The following is an 18,452-nucleotide window of genomic DNA, read 5'->3' on the forward strand; positions in this document are numbered from 1 at the left end:
TAAATGGCCCGAGAGAGAAGTACATAAATATCTTGTGTGTCAGTTAAAGATGGGGAAGTAGTGCTGCTTCTCGTATCTGTAATGGCGTTTGCCTTGTTGTGCAGATGAAGTTTTAAAAGCAGATTTTTTTATTTGTAATCGATGTTGATGTATGAAATCGTGTCATATTTTACACTTTTTCAAATCAAACAAAAGTCTGTTTGTGGCATCGACTGGACGTCGTATCCAGGACGTCAGTGTGGTGGCTCCAAGCGACAACTTCTGTGAATGTGAATGAGAAGTGTCCCCATGTCCAAATGTCCAACTTCACAGCAGAAATAAACATGTTTACAGCCTGGTACAAAAAACAGTTTTGGTCTCTGTAGCTAATTTCCCCGTTCATGACAACTGTACTGAGGGTGAATTTATATACAACTCACCTGTTCACATTATATTAAGGCTTAAAGTTATGCAGGATTAAGAGCGTGGACGCTTTGATTGGTTTGTTTGAGCAACCAGGCGTCATTCAGCCCGCCTCAGGTCTGCCAATGATCCACGCCTTTGCAATAAAATCAACACTCTTTCCATTTAATTTGACAATTTCTGTAACGTACAATGTTTTTGAACAGCCGTGTTGGCGTTTTACCAAAGTACAAGCCCTGATCTTTTCCCCCTAATCTTATCTCTGATTGTGTTTCAGTAGCTGCAAATCACAGAACACAGGATGATAATGATTTTCCACGTCCTTTCTCGCTTCACAAACAGCTGCTGTGTCAGATTATATATCAATATCAATAACTGATTAACCAGCCCAATCAGAAAGCTGCTGTTAGGTTCAGCTTGGTTCGGTTTATCGGAGACATGTCAGCTGTGTGCAGCTTTAACAATCATACACCGTGTGACGAATCTGTCCTTCTCTAGATAGAGAGAGTTTTTAAAGTCCTGGTTTAGGGAACTTGATACACAACTTCCTGTTTTGATACATTTATTGTAAGCTCACGATCAGCTGATCGGAGTTATTACCTGCAGTTCCTTTAAATCTTTTCTGCTCAGATTACGTCTGTACTGTCTGTTCCTGCAGGAATTCACTTCATCGTGACACGCTCCACTGCAAATCCCACAAAAATGATCAACTTGGACGAACATTTTTTGTTTCTGTGCATGCAAATAATTCAATTCAGAGCCACAAATCAAGCCACAGAGAGAAAGAGGAGGAAGTTTCTAAACCTTAAAGGCTTCGTTCATCAATTGAACCTGCACGGTGCGAGCTGCAACCTTCAAAGCTGATACATATTCTGTACACTGAACACAAAGACACATTTAAGGAAGCGAAAAGAGCAGCTCTGACCGCCGCTCTTTATGGACAGATTTGTTTTGTTGGTCACTGCAATGTAATCAGACGTTTGCACAAGAGGAACTGAGAAGAAACATGAAGGAGACTCTCCGACGATCCCAAACAAACTGAAACATCTTGCTATAATAGGTGAATTGTCTCTCTTTGTCCTCCAGGGTGCGGCGTCCAGTGCAGATAGAGTAAACTGGAGAGAGGAAGATGCCAGGCCCGCCTCCCCCACCGCCTCCCCCTCCTCCTACCTTCGCTGTGGTAAGTCGAGCACATCCGCTTGTCTCTCTCTGTCCGTCCGATGGGATCTCGGTCCTCCCCTACTCAGCGGAGACATCTTGTGGACAAACTCTGCCGATTCAACCCCACAAATATCAATAAAGTTGTTGTTTTTTCTTGCAGCTTTAGTGACTGTTTGTTTTTTTTGTCTCAGGCCAACACAGAGAAGCCAAATCTCAGCCGTAATGAGCAACACGGCAGGAACGCTCTTCTGGGCGACATTTCTAAAGGAACTCGGTTAAAGAAAACTGTCACCAATGATCGCAGTGGACCCATCCTGGACAGTAAGTCAACACCAAGGTGTCATTTTAACCTCCTGTTCCAACATCAGACGTACAAATGACATTTCTAGAAGCAGTCAAGCTTTGGCGCAGCCTTTGAGAGCAATTTGTTCAGTAACTTGCCCAAAAACACTTGACATACAGACTGGAGTAGCCGGGGATCGAACCCCCGATCATCTGATTAGTGGACGACCCGCTGTACCTCCTGAGCCCTAGCTCGCTGTAGCTTATGATATCGCCGTAGATTGTGATTTTATCAAAAGACGTCTGAGCAAAGCCCGCTTGTTGCAAGATTCTGGGAAAAAATTGTAAACTTTCCATGGGAATTAACAGTCATTTATGGTAATTAACGTGAATTCATGGGAATAAACCAGGAATTTACAAAATTAAAGGTTGGCGTTTAACAGGGAACTTAAATATAGGTGGGGAATATACATTTAAGCATAATCTGTGTATGTTTGGATATGATACGGTTTGTTAATTACCCCCAATTTACAGTTAATTCACATAAAATCCCCATGGAGCTTCGGATTTGGAATCTTTCCCAAATTCCCCAACTTAGCTTCCCATGGAAAGTTAAGTTGGAAATTCACTGCCCCTTTGCAACCCCTAGTTGCGAAGCACTTGGGCATGCCATGACTGTTTCGGTTTCTATGACTCGTTGGTTCCAAGTAAGACACAATGTTTTTTGTTTGTATCGTTTCAGAACCCAAAGGAGGAGGAGGAGGAGGAGGAGGAGGCGGAGGTGGCGGAGGAGGTGGTGGAGGTGGAGGAGGTTTTGGTGGTGGGTCTCCTTCAGGTTTAGGAGGCCTCTTTGCAGGAGGGATGCCAAAACTGAGGTCTGCAACCAACAGAGAGTCCAACGGTAAAAACCATACATGCAGGTTCTAAAGTTTCCCGTAGGTGTCTATGTGAGCGTTTAATGGTTTCCTTTCTGCTCTTCCAGACTCGGGACCCAGCCGAGGACCAGTGCTCCCCCCAGGAGGCCGCTCATCCGGGCCCTCTCCCTTTGGTGGTGGTGGAGGCCCGCCTAAACTCCCAGGAGCTCCTGGTGGTGCACGTGGCAGCGTCCCCGATCTCCCCAAGGGACGGCCGGGTCTCTCCTCCAGACAAGACACTCCAGGAGGACCTCCACCTCCTGTACCCAACACACCTCGGCCAAACCAGGGCTTCCAGTCTCGTGGGGGCCCACCGCCGCCGTCATTTGGAGGACCGAGGCCCAGCCCAGCCTCAGCTGCACCTCCTAGTGTTCCTCCAGGGAGGCACGGACCTCTCCCTCCACCACCAGGAGGTTCATCTGGTGGTGGGTCGAGACCAGGATTCGTCGCACCTCCTCCTCCACCCTCAAACAACAGCCGACCTTCATTTCCACCCGCTCCTGGAGGGAGGCCTCCTCTTCCCGACGACCGACCTCCGCCACCACCCGTGGGAGGTCATCGTCCTTCTATGCCCCGCGATGTGCCTCCTCCTCCTCCCTCTGTCAACTCCAAACCTTCTCCCTCTGTTCCTTCCTCCCCTGCCTCTCGGCCCTCACCTGGCGGTGGCGGAGGCGCCCCCCCTCTCCCGCCAGGTCGACCGGGCCCTCCTCCCATTCCACCCGTCCCAGCTGGAGGTGACGACCACAGCACCCCTCGTTTGCCCCAGAGGAACAGCTCGCTCAACAGGTAAAGTTTCTGACATTCATTCGTCCATGTTTGTTTAGTGTTCGAATGAGCAGCTGCGAGCCCAGGTGTGTACACAGCGTTTCCTATCAGGCAATCGAGCGTTCTTGATATCTGCTTTTGGTGGCGGTGTCGACGTTTGCATAGATTCAAATCTAATAGCTCTTCACACACCATGCAAACTTCTCCGTGTAGCTTCCTTAAAAAGAGCAGTCTCTCTTTGAAACACTTGACCCATGTAGCGGCGCCCTAGGAGCAGTTAAGGGTTCGGTATCTTGTATATTTGGCAGTGCCCAGGTGGAGCACTGCCACCAGTCCACCCTCCATACCTTGGTCCATGCTCCACCCTCTGATTCCCAAGCTAAGTCCCTACGGACTGAGCTACTACCGCCCCTATCTATTGCTCGCTCACGTCCCCTGGGAAAGCAGCAGCCTCCTCGAGGGAGTAAGAGCCAAGTAGGTCCCGCTGTTTACGGAAGACGATTATGTGATGGGATTTTGATACTTGACCGAAACTCGATGACTTTGTTGCTTCCCACAGTCGTGTCTCCGGAAACGTTTCTGCTCGTGGAGCTTTTTAGGTCACATATATCTGACATATTGTTCCTTTACCGTGTTGTGTTTGTTGACAGTGGATACGTAGATTAAAACTCAGTTTCTCCTCAGCCACGGTCCAGCTCCACCACATGGTCGATCGGGACCTCTCCCTCCTCCACCAAACGAGAGGCCGCCGTCTCTTGGAAGGAACCAATCGTCGCCACGCACAGGTGAACATCCTTGATTCATTTACAGTGATTCACCATATCATATTATCATTAATTCGTCCGCTAACGTCAGTTTTTCCATCTATGTCCAAAAGGGCCTCTTCCTCCACCTCCTCCGTCAGGGCGTAGTAGCGTCGGTGGGGGCAGTGTGAGGTCATCGCCGGCTCCTTCTCCTATCGGACGACCAGGTCCAGAGCCACCTCGCGGTGGACCCGGCGGTAGACCTCCACTCCCTCCGGACAGACCGGGGGCGGGAGGGGCTCCTCCTCTTCCACCGATGGGCAACGGCTTCCAAAACTCTCACCACAACCAGATACAAGGTGGGTGAAGTTAGAAGTTGTTTGGTTCACGAGTGTATGAATCATATGATTGTGGAGGTCAAGGGAGCCAGTTTCAATGAGCCAAACAGAGGTCTAATAACATTGTAGTCTGTCAACACAAACTGGACTCTCCTACTCGAGAAGTCAGTGTTGTTTTTACAACACGAGTTCAAGCGAGTTCAGTGATGGCAGAGAAACCCACTGACCTCCCGTTTGTGTTGTTTTTATCCCATTGAACTGATGAAAGCTCTCAAATGTTTCCCAGAGACACAATATTCTGTGATCATTTGGTTAAACAGATTTCAAACATAAATACTCTTTACTGTGCTTGGTATCAAACTTTAAAGCCACTGAGTGAAATCTGTATTTTGTAATCTGTGTTTACTTAATCAGATATTTGCTGATTTGAATAATGGTTAGATTAAAATGTGCTTTTTAATACGGACCGTGTAGGAGCCTAAACACAATAATTAAAGTTTGATTGGTTAGTATGCAATAATTACGTACGGTACGGGATCCCTCGTGATAACAAGTTAATTTAATTATGTTATTATGTCGAAATAACAAATGTCTCGAGATCAGGGGATAATTTTCTTGATATCTTGAGAAAATTATACTTTGTTTGCTGGTCGGTGTTAACCTCTCCTGCTCGGCTACCGTGTTCGGGAAAACAAAAGGAGAGTCTAGTACAGTGGGTCTTCAACCGGAGCTACTGCAGGGGAGTCCACCAATTTTCACCAAAATAATTTATTTATTTAGAATTTAAAGCAAGCATTAATATGTAATGAGTTATGCAGTCTAACGTATCGTGACCAGTCGCTATCTGAGGGAAATAATAAAAAAAAGGGGAACAGTATTGGTTTGTCGTTCTTCATCGTGAAATTAACGTGAATTAGTAACGTTGCTAAATAATGCGAGCTGCTAGTTTCATAATAAGTGAAGCAGAGTGGATAAATTTGTCACGGTAACGCAGCTTCAAGCTCGAGATCCTACAGCTGCTCCTGCCACCTCTGCCGAGGTCACTCTCATATCACATCATATCAAACCTGAAGCTAAATGTTTCTCTGTTGAAAAATAATAATAATAATTTTAGGCCTTTCACGTTTGATTAATTCTCTTGAGATCTAAAATTAATGATATCATTATCGTGGGATAACGGTAACGACATAAATAACTGGAGATCTCGAAAAAACAAATTAAATTAAAACTCATATGAATGTATGACGGCTTAGGGCTCCCGTATTTGAGTTCATATAACTGACAACCAACATTTTCACAGTTCATTGATTTATTAAGTCATTGTCAGGAATATTTACAGGTTCATGTTATAAAATATAAAATAGTAGCTGAGTGCCTTTGATAATCCCACACGTGAGTTCGGAAGTGTTACTCGGAGGAAGGATGATGCTTCGTAATTGATAAGTGCAAATAATAATAATAAAAAAAATAACATTTTACAAGTGGTGTGATGGATGAGATGGTGCATTCAGACTGTAGCAGCACAAAAAGATTACAGATCGATCCGTGTGCAGCAGATCACATCGAGGATCATCCATGTGTCTAAATACGTAACGCTGCATTAACTCCTTTGACCTTAATCCTGAACGTGGAGGTCAATATTTGTAGATTACGGATGTTACAATGCTGCTACTGTGCTGCTTTCTGTCAAAAATCTGTCAAAAAAGAATTTTTTTTTTAAAGATGTATTTTAGACTGAAACAACTTGATTTCCACTCACCTCCTCTCCTCTCCGTTAACAGATGAGTGGGAATCTCGATTCAACTTCCACCCGCTGTCCGACCTTCCTCCGCCCGAGCCCTACGTGCACTTCCAGAAGACTTACCCCAGCAAGATCGGCAAGACTGACGGTGGCGGCAGAGGTGACAACCCTTTGAGTTCATCCAGCTGTACGGCGACACCTGGTGGATTCAAATGAAATAACTCCTCTGTTTGCTTCTTTTAGGTTCTGGTAAAAAGGAGAGAGGAGCTCCTCCTCTTCCTCCTGTACCCAGGTGAAGAAGACGCATCAGCAAAACACGACCCTGGGACTACTTTCTCTGTTTCCATATCTTCCCCTCGCTCTCTCTCTGTTGCGCTCTCTCATTGTGCTTTTTACCCACCGTGTATTGGTTCATCCGTGGACCTGAAGTATGGTTGACCAAGTAAACGGACTGCCTTTACGTCACGTGCCTCCGTAGCAGCAAAACCAAAGCCTGTTTATACTCTGGTACACAAAAAACTTGCACCTCTTTAGGCACTTTTCAGGTTTTTACGACCGTGCTGTAGACTCAACTTGACTTGACTCACTCACACAGAACAGTATTTTCTTCTTCTGTTAGCTAACGTCTTCATTCTTTGCTTGTTCGATGTATTTTACTTTTAGAAAACTCTTGACAAGAGTTTTTCCCAGCATGTTTACACAGCGTTATGTATAAAGCTGGATCAACGTCTTACGGATAAACTCCATTCCGGGTACGGCTAGTCATTGTTTCTAACCCCACCAGACGCGCCAGTGTCGGGCACAACGAGCCGCCCACGTTAAAGACGTAGCATTTCTACATATTTAGAAGCACATAAAGCGAGAAAGGAATGACAAATGAGCGAGTTAACAAAGTCTGGAGAGAGAAAACAGCGTCGCAGCCACGATGTACCTGATCGCGTCCGTTCTAGACGATGAAGGCGCTGGGGCAAAGTGGCTCTTCGCATCAAGCAGCTCAGTGCAGATCAAGATAAAACACACTGTGCAGACTCCTGATTGTAAGAACGGCCAAAAGGAGCCTACTTAAATGAGCAAATCTGAGCAAGTTAACAAAGTCTGGTGCTGACCAAAACAGCATCGCGGCATGAAGCCTCAATCACATCGTGCATGGCTGCCAGTGGAGCTGATTGCGTCCGTTCTAGGCAATTATTGTGATTCCACCAGAAGTGTTGTGGCGCCTTTCATGAAAAAGCTTAGAGAATCCGGTCAATTTTTCCAAATAAATCAGCCAAAACTTACTTTCAGAAGCAAATAAACCACAAAAAATTACCAAATCTGAGCAGGCTGACAAAGTCTGGCGCTTTTTGAAACGCTTCTGGTCAGGTTTGAAGTCACGGATGGACGGCTCAGAACATCGCCGCAGCATGAAGACTGTAAAGATTGTAAAACTTTTTACCTGGAAGTCACAACACACAGAAACGACATAGAGAATCTGGTCGATTTTCAAAATAAAACACCCTAAACAGCTAAAAGTAGTGTACTTACTCGCGACCGAATGACCAAATCTGAGCAAGTTAACAAAGTCTGGCGGGCCAAATGCTTCTGAACGAACCAAAACCACAACAAGTGTTTCCCTTGTGCCTTTTTTTTCTATTCAGGATTGAAACTTTCAGGCTGTTTTTTAGGTGAGTTAAGGGAATTTGAACCTTTTGTGCCTTTTTAAATTATGTATTTTGTTTGTTCGGCTGGATCACATGTAGACGTAGATGTAAGAGAAAAAGAAGAAGCAATACAGCAGCTCGATTTCTTAGCAAAGTGTCTTTAATAATAATTAAAACATCATCAGGACATGGAACCAAACCAAAAGCCACACGTGCCTTCACAGTTTGTATATTTGTGCGTTCCACTGAGCGGTACGATTCATTTGTTTAATGTGACATTTAATGACGGAAACGTTTTGAAGGACTTTGTTCTGGTGTTTACGGCAGCGTTTGGTTTACAGTAGAAATAAAGCTGCCTTTACTCTCCCTGAAGGACCTGTGTATGTATCTGTAAGATTTAATCCAAATATTATTTTAAGTTATGTGTCAGTATTATGTTCATTTGCTTCACCCGGCACTGCTTCCAGCGTATTTTTGTATACGGGGTGTATTTACATTTTTCTTAGAGACAATCATACAGACACATCAGCGAATAAATAAAATGCTTTACGGGATCCACGCGGGGTGAAATGTGTTTTCATTGAGACGATCATGTGATCAAACAAGGACGGTGAACTGTATGAAGTGATTTGTTGTGTATTATCTGATAAACAGTATGCATCATTTACATGTTTGTGCAATAAAGCTGGACAATACATGATACACAAGACGCAACGGTCCCGTATTTTACACTTTTATGTCTTTCAGCCTTTTATCTCACCAACCACTAAAAGTCAGTCCCACATTTACTCTTGTCCGGTAGCTTCTTGCTCGCTCACTCTCTCCTTTTCTCTTCTTAGCTTCCTCTGTCAGAGTCCTCTTCGCTCTCTTCTCCTCTGCCATTATGTCCATAGAGGCTGCTGAGCCCCGGGCCTGTAAACCTTCTTCCCGGTGGTACAAACACCAATAACCCTGGTGCTCTGAACTCACAGTACGGCTAACAAACTGAGCTAACATTAGCTATCAAACTGAGCTAACAGCAGCTATCAAACTGAGCTAACATCAGCTAACAAACTGAGCTAACAGCAGCTAACAAACTGAGCTAACAGCAGCTATCAAACTGAGCTAACAGCAGCTATCAAACTGAGCTAACATCTAACATTAGCTATCAAACTGAGCTAACAGCAGCTATCAAACTGAGTTAACATCAGCTAACAAACTGAGCTAACAGCAGCTATCAAACTGAGTTAACAACAGCTAACAAACTGAGCTAACAGCAGCTATCAAACTGAGCTAACATCTAACAGAAGCTAACAAACTGAGCTAACCGCAGCTATCAAACTGAGCTAACATCTAACAGAAGCTAGCAAACTGAGCTAACAGCAGCTATCAAACTGAGTTAACATTTAACAGAAGCTAACAAACTGAGCTAACAGCAGCTATCAAACTGAGCTAACAGCAGCTATCAAACTGAGCTAACATCTAACAGAAGCTAACAAACTGAGCTAATAGCAGCTATCAAACTGAGCTAACATCTAACAGAAGCTATCAAACTGAGTTAACATCTAACAGTAGCTATCAAACTGAGCTAACAGCAGCTAACAAACTGAGCTAACAGCAGCTATCAAACTGAGCTAACATCTAACAGAAGCTAACAAACTGAGCTAACAGCAGCTATCAAACTGAGCTAACAGCAGCTATCAAACTGAGCTAACATTTAACAGAAGCTAACAAACTGAGCTAACAGAAGCTAACAAACTGAGCTAACAGCAGCTACAGCTGTCAGCCGTTTACTTCACTGTCCATCATAAACTCTGTAAATCACAGAGTTGAGGCGGAGCAGCCGGAGGACATCATATAAAAACATTTACACATTTATAATATTCAGATACAAAGAATCCAAACACAGACTGAAACTTTGCAGTCTGGATGGACTGTTGGCAGAGGGGAAGAGGGTGCTGTGATGGCCGAGTGGTTAAGGCGTTGGACTCGAAATCCAATGGGGTTTCCCCGCGCAGGTTCAAATCCTGCTCACAGCGATGCTAGTTAATATATAATCAATAAAATAATTGAACTTCTGGTTTACTGCCATTATTACTGTGACTTGTAGTGTAATATTCTGAGTTTCTAGAGGAAAATGTTTGGGTTTTAATCAATATTACAGGCGAATAAAGAAAATATTAAACTCTCTCCACCTTTGAAGACACTCCTGCTTCTGAACTGAATCGATATTTTGACTCTATTTATCCGATAAATTACAAAATTTAAAAAAATATTATTCCACTTTGTAGCCGTTAAATCATCCCACCACCTGATCACATGAACGCAGCATCGATTTCATCCAATCACGGGCGACGTTCGAAGCGTATCTCTTCTCTGATTGGCCGAATCGCCTGTCAGTCACGTTTTTCAGCTGTCAGATTCAGGAGCCTCTCGGCTCTGAACGGGGCAAAAACAAGCTAAAAACGGGCTCGTTTAAACACAAAGACGCGTGGATGTTGTCTATTCACGAGCGGGGATGTCTTCTAACTAACACAGGTAAGCACACACCTCCGCGACGAGTCATTTTTAACGATAAATCCGTGCCAGATGTGAGTAACGTCCCACCGCGCCCTCCGGGTTAATGATGTTTTTAGCATACTAGCGCGCTAACGGTCGGGTAGCCGTTAACGGTAACGGTGACAGCTGGTTGGTGTGTTTAACGTTCACGTAACGTTAGTTTTAGGTTGTGACAGTGTTGTCAGGTTGTGTTAGTGTCCTGTCATTGAATGGCGTGCTAACTCAGCTAACGGTGCGTTCACGCACAGGGGCGTAAGTAGGGATTCTGGGCACCGTGAAACAACAGCAGCAGCATAATCTACCTGCTCCAGCTCTCTACCTGTCTCACCTGGGTGAAGCTGGCAGCACTGGTTTATACAGATTGGCCGATAAAATGACAATGAGAGACAGAGAGAGTTTTCAGTAAGAGATGTGACTCCATCTTCAACCAATACCGTGCCTGACTAGGCATAATCCTGGGGGGGCGTCTAATCCTATGGCAGCATAACTGAGCCAGCCCTAACTATAAACTCTGTCAAAAAGGAAAGTCTTAAGTCTACTCTTAAAACTATTGACTGTATCTTAGGGATGTAACGATACACTCAACTCACTCAATTTTTTGTTCACGATACGATTTTTTCACAATTTTTTTTAAAATCAAAATGAGCTACAGACAAATTATGACCAAATAAAATTATCTTTTTAGTTGTAGGAAAAAAAATCTTTCTTTACAGAAACTCTCAAACAGTTTGTGTTCTCTTATAAAAAGTGAAACTTACATTTTAAACAACAAAACACATGACAAATATCTGCTTTCTTTAGAAACAATCCCACAGTAAACTGATGTTAACTGGTGTGATGTGCTTTAAGCTGAAGCTTTAAATTAATCTTACAATGAAGTTGGGAACTTAAGTACATACTAAAATGATCCTAACATTTCATTACTCATTAACCCTAACATACTATTCAGGGTCTAATATGACACATTTTTTGTACATAACAATAAAATAAAAACATTAAAACTTGCGAGCAGCACACGTCAATTTCCACAGAGCACCTTGATCGGGCGGAAGCCAGACACAGAAAAAGCAAAGAGAATCCGGTGGATTTTCAAAATAAAATACCCCGTGCAAACTGCCAGTCGTAAAAACAGACAAAAGCGAAACTGATTAACTACGCAGCATATTTGCACGTGTAGAAGCATGTTTAGAAGAACATACACCGGGAAAATGTCCAAATCTGAGCAAGTAAACAAAGTCTGGCGGGCTAAGCGTCGCTCCTGAAACACCCGGTGGGGTTTGAAGTCGCATGCAGGATGGACCAAATACGCCACGCTCACGCAATGCGCCGGGAAGCCTGTTTGACCAGTGAGAGCACGCGCTGTGCGGGTTCCCATTTGCCAAGAATCGCGATTCATTTTTTCTGTCAACCGATGCGAGTCGTTACGCATTTGTACCGATTTTTAATCGTGTCACGATGCATCGTTACATCCCTACTGTATCTGCCTCCCGAACCCAGAATTGTAGCCTGATAAGCTGAAAGCTCTGGCTCCCAATCTACTTTTGGAGACTATAGGAACCGCAAGGAACCCAGCGTCCTGAGAGCGCAGTGTTCTAGAGGGGTAGTAAGGTACCATGAGCTCTTTTAGATATGACGGTGCCTGACCATGAAGAGATTTAGTAAAGAGAAGAATTTTAAATTCTGTTCTAGATTTAACAGGTCACAGGTTTACAGTGCGGCTTTAAAGAGGACATATTATCATAATATATTTTTTAATTCGGGTCACTAGCGGGCTCCTGAACATAATCCAGAACCAGAACTGAGAGCGGGGTAATACACACTAGTGGTGTGTGATACTGCATATTTTGGTATCGATCCGATACCAAGTAAATACGGACCAGTATCGCAGATACAGATACTTTTCAATAAATAAGGTGGATCTGTCATTGAATTGCTAAATCTCAATTAATTTTCATGACCTTAAGTGTTTTTTGTGATGTTTCCTTTTTTATTTTATTTTAAATAGTTAAAACCCAAGAAAGAATTAGGACAAAGTTTATAATTAACCCTAGAAACATTAAAATTAGTAACACCATCACTAACGTTGGGTATATTTTACCCGATATAATATCCTGGATAAAATACAGTTTTCATTGAATTTATGTAAAAGTACAACACTGTATGCCAAAGTTTAGTACTCTTCTTTAATTTCCCAATATACAATATCACATAAAATAAAAAGGTATCATGGGGGACCCTTTTAAAAAGGCAGCAAAATTCAGATAACGAGAAATTTCCTAACAAAGAAAATAATGGAGCTGGGAACTTGTTCTTTGGTCCACCCATTCCTGGGACATGTGAGCCTTGTCTGGTGATAAATTATAAATAAATTGTATATAGACAAAAAATGGCACTCACTGTCACTAAGGTTGGGTGAAAACACCAGTGAGCAGCCTGAAGCTGCCCAAGGACCCAACATGCAACTCAGCAGCAACACAATGAAAATCACATGACCATAATTTAGTAAATTCTCGGTCTATGCCCATAAATTTCTGTTCATTCCCATGGAAAGATTCCAGTTTTGAAAATTCCCGGAATTTTGCAATCCTAATTACAAAGCTCGTAAAGCTGCACTGATGCAAAGAGAAGCTCCAGCCAGGTAGACCCCACCAGCCTGGATGAGAGTCTCCAAGTCTGAGACCAGAAAACGATGAAAGTGTGATGATGAAGTGTGAGATGGACCGGTGGCACTGTGGACGCTGTACCGGACCATTGTCGGGAAAAGGGTTTCGCTTTTCCAGTCCATCTTCGTCCCAACCCTCACCTGTAGTCATGAGCTTTGACTAGTGACCGAAAGAATGAGATCGCGGATACAAGCGGCCGAAATGAGCTTCCTCTGCCTTCCTCAAGCTCAGGTGCTTTAATGTGTACAGCAGGATGTTGCAGATGTTTTACCAGTCCGTTGTTTGCCGCATCAGAGCCAGCGACACCGTAAACATCTCGACATCGTGGACAACAGCTCTGTATTTGTCTCTTTTCACTGAACCCTCTCTTGTTTTTCCGTCCTTGTCTTCCTCCAGGGTGCTGATATCCCCCAACCATCTCTCGACCCCCTCCGATCGTCACCATGGAGGCCGCCAACAACTACGTCCTGATCCATGGGAAGAACATATCCCGTAACGCCCTGCCGGGCTCTGCCGCGGTGCCTCACATGTCTATCGACAAGCTCTTCCCGGCTCTGCTCGAGTGCTTCGGCATCATATTGTGCGGCTACATCGCCGGCAGGTACGGTTCTTGGACATTTCCCCAAAGTTCGTGTGGCTTTTATGTGCGTTAACGGATGTATCTTTCATTCCCACCTTCAGGGCGGACATGATCACGGAGAGCCAGGCGAAGGGTTTGGGGAACTTTGTGTCTAAGTTCGCTCTCCCGGCTCTGCTCTTTAAAAACATGGTGCTGCTGGACTTTGGAGACGTCATCTGGGCGTTTCTGTGGAGCGTCCTGGTCGCTAAGGTCGGTGTCTCTATATCCAAACTTTTAAAAACTCGTGTCTGGTGTGTTTATTTTGTATATTTGTCCTCTGTCCTGTGTGTGTAGGTGACAGTGTTTGTGCTGGTGTGTGTGCTCACTCTGATGGTGGCCAGTCCGGACAACAGATACAGCAAGGCCGGCCTGTACGCCATCTTCGCCACTCAGAGCAACGACTTCGCTTTAGGATATCCGATAGGTGAGACACCGACACCGATGTTACTCCTTATCCAGCTGTAGTTAAGACACAGATACACTCCTGTCTGTCTCTCTGTTTGTCTGTCTCTACACTTCCAGTCGATGCTTTGTATCGCAGCACGTATCCTGAGTACCTCCAGTACATCTACCTGGTCGCTCCGGTCTCCCTCATGCTCCTCAATCCGATCGGCTTCGCACTTTGCGAGGTGCAGAAGTGGAGGCAGGCCAGCCATTCTCAGCACAGCACTCTGAGCATCGTGGGAGTTGTAGTCCTGCAGGTAACGTGTGGTGTGTTTTAAGATGAATAACGAACCTTTTAAACTTTAAGATCTTTAAAGTTACCTCGTCTCCAGGTGTTGAAGAACCCCGTCGTCTTCATGGTGATCGTAGGAATCGTCGCTCACTTCGCTCTGGACCGGCAGATCCCCGCCGTGCTGTCAGAGTTCATAGACGGCCTGGCGAACTCTTTCGGAGGGGCAGCCTTGTTTTACCTCGGCCTCACGATGGTCAGCTTGTATTTTGTGACGTTGGTTGAGTTGATCCTGACATGTACGTTTAGTTAGCTTCATCACGTCTCTGTTTCAGGTCGGACAGCTTAGAAAACTAACCAGAGACACCGGAGTCGCCTTGATTCTCCTCATCACAGCCAAACTGTAAGCAAGTCTGTCCTCGATAATGACCCTACTGTGTTTAATTGGTGATTTCATGAAGTTCTATAGGTTTACTTCCCGCCTCTCTCTCCAGCCTGGTGATGCCGCTCGTCTGTAAAGACATGGTGGACATTCTGGATGTCGGAGTGAACAGCACAAGCGCAAACCACACAAGTTTGTCCAACTTTGCTTTCCTGTACGGAGTCTTCCCGACCGCGCCCAGCGTGGCCATCTACGCCGGACACTACAACATGGAGCTAGAGGTGGTGAGTACCCATGATGCAGCAGGTTTAGCAGGGTGTAACACATCCCAGCTCCTCCTGGAGGATCCTGATGCGTTCCCAGGCTAGATGGACTATCTAGTCCCTCCAGCGAGTTCTGGGTCCTCCTGGTTAGAGGAAGCTTAATTCAAAGCTTATGACTATAGGTGAAGATTGGAGCGTAGATGGACTGGAAAAGCCTTCCAACTCACCAACTGGCCGGTCCATCTCACGCTCCATTTTCCTGTCACTCGTGAAGAAGACCCAGAGATACTTGAACTCCTTTGCCTGGAGCAGCAACTCGTTCGTCTGTTTTCACCGCTGCCAAGTAGTCAAATCTTTTTCAGGCACGGTCAGCAAAACCATATCAAACCACATCTTGTGTTAGGCGTGTTGGAGTCAGCTGAGGAAAGTTTGATTTGTGCCCGAGAAAAACACATCTGGGCGCCATCATTTGGAGGTCCAACTGTTCTGACACCGCCAAAGCAAACCCAGAACCTGCTGCAGTCGAAAGGCCCTCACTATGATCATGAGCTTTGGGGTAGTGACAAAAAGAATGAGATTGCGGATACAAGCGGATACAAACTGAGCTTCCTTTAACTGGGAGGAGACCCCAGGGCAGACCCAGAACCTGCTGGAGGGACTACATAGTCCATTTAGCCTGGGAACACCTCAAGATCCTCCAGGAGGAGCTGGGATGTGTTGCTGGAGAGAAGGCGGTGTGGAGCATCCTGTTAAACCTGCTGCCACCACAACCCGGGGTCACAAAGGTTGATGGATGGATAGAAAGTTTGAGCCTAACTCTGTCAGTCGTGTCTTTAAACGTCTTCCTCTCCTTCAGGTGACGTCAGGGATGGTGATCAGCACGTTTCTGTCCGCCCCCATCATGTACGTGTCAGCCTGGTTGTTAACGATCCCTCTGATGGACCCGACGCCTCTGGTGACGGAGCTGGAGAACGTGAGCTTCAACATCAGCATCGTCAGCCTGGTCGCTCTGGTGAGACGTGACCTCGAAGCATATAGAGCTGTAAAGAACACAAACTGATGAATAATCACGTGACTGTGTGGTCTCTCAGGTGTGGACCATCGTGGTGATGCTGCTCAGCAGGAAGTTTAACAGACTCCCTCACCTCTTCGCCTTGAACCTCTTCCTGGCTCAGGTGGGTGTGGTCGGTGTGAGCGTGTCGTGATGCCCTCAGGTTCGTCGTTGGCGTTCTGACCTCTTCCTGTTGTCTTCTAGTTTCTGGTGTGTGTCAGCATGATCTTGTGGAACTTCCTGGTGAAGAAAGACGACAACCTCCTCGGTAAAATCCTCACGTTCACCATGCTGTACGGGTCGCTGTACAGCACCTACATCTGGACGGGTACAGAGTAAATCTGTGTACACACACCTCCCTCCGTGTTGTGCACACGCTGCTGTATTTAATGTGCTTGTGGTTTTCAGGTCTAATCCCGCTCTGCCTGGCTCTGACTAACAGAGACGATCTGCTGCGACTTCGACCAGGAGTGTTCATGATTCTGGGCTGGGGGTTAGTCTGCACACACACACACACACACGAACATCTCAGGACTACAAACTGTGATCTCCAACATCGTCTTGTGTGTGTGTTTAGGGTTCCCTTCCTGATGGTTGGAGGTCTTCTGATATCTGGAGAGAGGACAGACACCATCGACTCCGCCTTCTTCTACGGCAGAGCTCAGGTCAGACAAACATCAGCTCAGAATGAACCTCCACATCACTCCACCGACTCATCCCACGGTTAGGTTTATTTATTTATCCAAGAGCTCCTCAGTGACGGAGACGTCCTCCGTCACGGCTCTTATAAAAAACAGACGCTCTGAGCCGGACTTCAGTCTGTGCTGCAAAATAACGACAACAAGAAGTTTCATTTGGTTTGTGTCCGTTTGTTTTACAGCCGCCTCAACAGTCTTTGTAACTTTGGAGATAAAACTCTGTCTCCGTGACCCGCTGTTGTAGGTCGTGTCTTTGGAAACTTTACAATGAATTCATGTGTGGAAAAAGTCAACGTTACTCTCTCGTCTTTCATGAAATCAGTGTCATTCAGTGGACATTCTTTGGGATTATTCGTAGATCTTTCTCTGCTTGTTCGAAAACAAACAAGCTTCACACTGCGACCTTGTGGCGGGATGAAGCCGTCACTTTGTGGGTCACAAAACTGACTAAATGACGTCTCGTTTCAGATCATCAGCACGGCGGTGGTGCTCGCGGTCAGCCTTGGCCTCGGTGCGATCTCTCTGATGGGTCTCAGTCAGGGAGACAGGGAGCAGAGAGGCTACCAGGCCCTGAGCAGAGCTGCCGTAACGGGCATCAGCGATGAGCTAAGGGCCCCCGGAGGCCTGGAAGAGCAACAACAACAACAACAGACGGTGAATTCACCTGCCTGCAGCATCAACTCAGGTAGCTTTGAGTGAAAGTTCTCTGAACGTTCGTGCTCCTGGTGATCTGTAGTAATAATCTGTCTCTGTCCGTGTTGGCAGACCCCCTCCACGCTCTCTCTCCTCTGCAGAGTTTACCTGACATGATAGCCAGCACAGGTAACAACCAACAAACCAAAGCCAGAATCACCCAGGTGTCCTTGATTTTTTTAGTTTTTTTACATCAGTTGTGTGTTTGTGTCGTCCTCCAGGCCACAGTGGGGCGCTGTGTGACGGCCAGCTGCTGGGTTCATCCTCCTCCTCCGAGCAGCCGCTGAACCTGCCTCCACCCGGGCCTCCGACCACCACCACCACCGCCGACGACAAACAGACTGTCAGACACGTCCTGCTCTGTCTGCTGCTCTCCGTTAGCCTGCTCGCTGTGAGGACGAAACGCTCACTCAAGTGTGAATGTGCCGTTAGCATTTAGCTCGTTAGCATCCTGACGTCTGTCTGTCTGTCTGTCTGTAGAACCTGTCCAGCTGTCTGTGGTGGCTGTTCAACAAAGATCCAGGAAGACTTTACCTCGAGCTGCAGTTCTTCTGCGCTGTGGCGAACTACGGACAGGTACCGGAGCTAATGTTAGCCAAACGCTAGCTGTTGCTAGTTAGCTGGCTAATCCACAGTGCTCATTAGCTAGCTAGTTATATCTGACAGCTCAAGGGAGGAAAAAACGCAACTAACTAGCTAACTTTATTAACTAGCTAACGTTACTAACTAGCTAACGTTACTAACTAGCCAATGATTGCTAACTAGCTCGCTAAGCAATCATTGGATAGTTAGTTGCTAGTGTTTTGCTACCAAGAATAAGGCTAGTTAACTAGCTAACGCTACTAACTACCAAGAATAAGGCTAGTTAACTAGCTAATGCTATTAA

At 45.6% G+C, this 18,452-nt stretch overlaps 2 protein-coding genes, 1 long non-coding RNA gene and 1 other non-coding gene across 10 annotated transcripts in view; all 4 read left to right on the forward strand.

The window, feature by feature from the left end:
* The window catches only part of wipf1b (WAS/WASL interacting protein family, member 1b), a 22,847-nt gene extending 14,152 nt beyond the window's left edge, over nucleotides 1–8,695 (forward strand). For 2 of the 3 annotated variants that reach the window (XM_027273520.1, XM_019274139.2), the window contains exons 2-9: nucleotides 1,489–1,582; nucleotides 1,755–1,884; nucleotides 2,588–2,746; nucleotides 2,828–3,545; nucleotides 4,209–4,309; nucleotides 4,402–4,626; nucleotides 6,387–6,506; nucleotides 6,590–8,695. In XM_027273520.1, the coding sequence (XP_027129321.1) occupies nucleotides 1,532–1,582; nucleotides 1,755–1,884; nucleotides 2,588–2,746; nucleotides 2,828–3,545; nucleotides 4,209–4,309; nucleotides 4,402–4,626; nucleotides 6,387–6,506; nucleotides 6,590–6,642 (1,557 nt within the window). In that variant the 5' untranslated portion in view covers nucleotides 1,489–1,531 and the 3' untranslated portion in view covers nucleotides 6,643–8,695. The remainder of the gene's footprint in view (nucleotides 1–1,488; nucleotides 1,583–1,754; nucleotides 1,885–2,587; nucleotides 2,747–2,827; nucleotides 3,546–4,208; nucleotides 4,310–4,401; nucleotides 4,627–6,386; nucleotides 6,507–6,589) is intronic. The other variant, XM_027273519.1, reaches the window with a different exon arrangement.
* The window catches only part of LOC113744345 (uncharacterized), a 23,705-nt gene that overhangs the window by 2,152 nt on the left and 3,101 nt on the right, over nucleotides 1–18,452 (forward strand). The gene's annotated exons all lie outside the window — the stretch shown is intronic.
* On the forward strand, nucleotides 9,923–10,004 carry trnas-cga (transfer RNA serine (anticodon CGA)). Its single transcript has one exon. It is a non-coding gene; the product is annotated as a tRNA-Ser (tRNA).
* LOC104932691 (integral membrane protein GPR155) overlaps nucleotides 10,323–18,452 on the forward strand; it is a 10,721-nt gene continuing 2,591 nt past the window's right edge. For 3 of the 4 annotated variants that reach the window (XR_003461457.1, XR_003461458.1, XM_019274137.2), the window contains exons 1-17: nucleotides 10,351–10,503; nucleotides 13,584–13,788; nucleotides 13,869–14,016; nucleotides 14,101–14,230; nucleotides 14,329–14,507; nucleotides 14,583–14,735; nucleotides 14,815–14,882; nucleotides 14,974–15,145; nucleotides 15,981–16,136; nucleotides 16,216–16,299; nucleotides 16,380–16,503; nucleotides 16,584–16,668; nucleotides 16,753–16,840; nucleotides 17,342–17,558; nucleotides 17,639–17,695; nucleotides 17,788–17,957; nucleotides 18,047–18,142. Coding sequence is in view for 2 of the 4 variants with exons in the window: in XM_019274137.2 (XP_019129682.2) it covers nucleotides 13,631–13,788; nucleotides 13,869–14,016; nucleotides 14,101–14,230; nucleotides 14,329–14,507; nucleotides 14,583–14,735; nucleotides 14,815–14,882; nucleotides 14,974–15,145; nucleotides 15,981–16,136; nucleotides 16,216–16,299; nucleotides 16,380–16,503; nucleotides 16,584–16,668; nucleotides 16,753–16,840; nucleotides 17,342–17,558; nucleotides 17,639–17,695; nucleotides 17,788–17,957; nucleotides 18,047–18,142 (2,085 nt within the window). In the remaining 2 variants the exon portion in view is untranslated. Of the gene's footprint in view, nucleotides 10,504–13,583; nucleotides 13,789–13,868; nucleotides 14,017–14,100; nucleotides 14,231–14,328; nucleotides 14,508–14,582; nucleotides 14,736–14,814; nucleotides 14,883–14,973; nucleotides 15,146–15,980; nucleotides 16,137–16,215; nucleotides 16,300–16,379; nucleotides 16,504–16,583; nucleotides 16,669–16,752; nucleotides 16,841–17,341; nucleotides 17,559–17,638; nucleotides 17,696–17,787; nucleotides 17,958–18,046; nucleotides 18,143–18,452 lie in introns of all 4 variants that reach the window. The other variant, XM_019274138.2, reaches the window with a different exon arrangement.

Source organism: Larimichthys crocea, chromosome XXII (genome assembly GCF_000972845.2).
Source record: "Larimichthys crocea isolate SSNF chromosome XXII, L_crocea_2.0, whole genome shotgun sequence".
Lineage (NCBI taxonomy): Eukaryota > Metazoa > Chordata > Actinopteri > Sciaenidae > Larimichthys > Larimichthys crocea.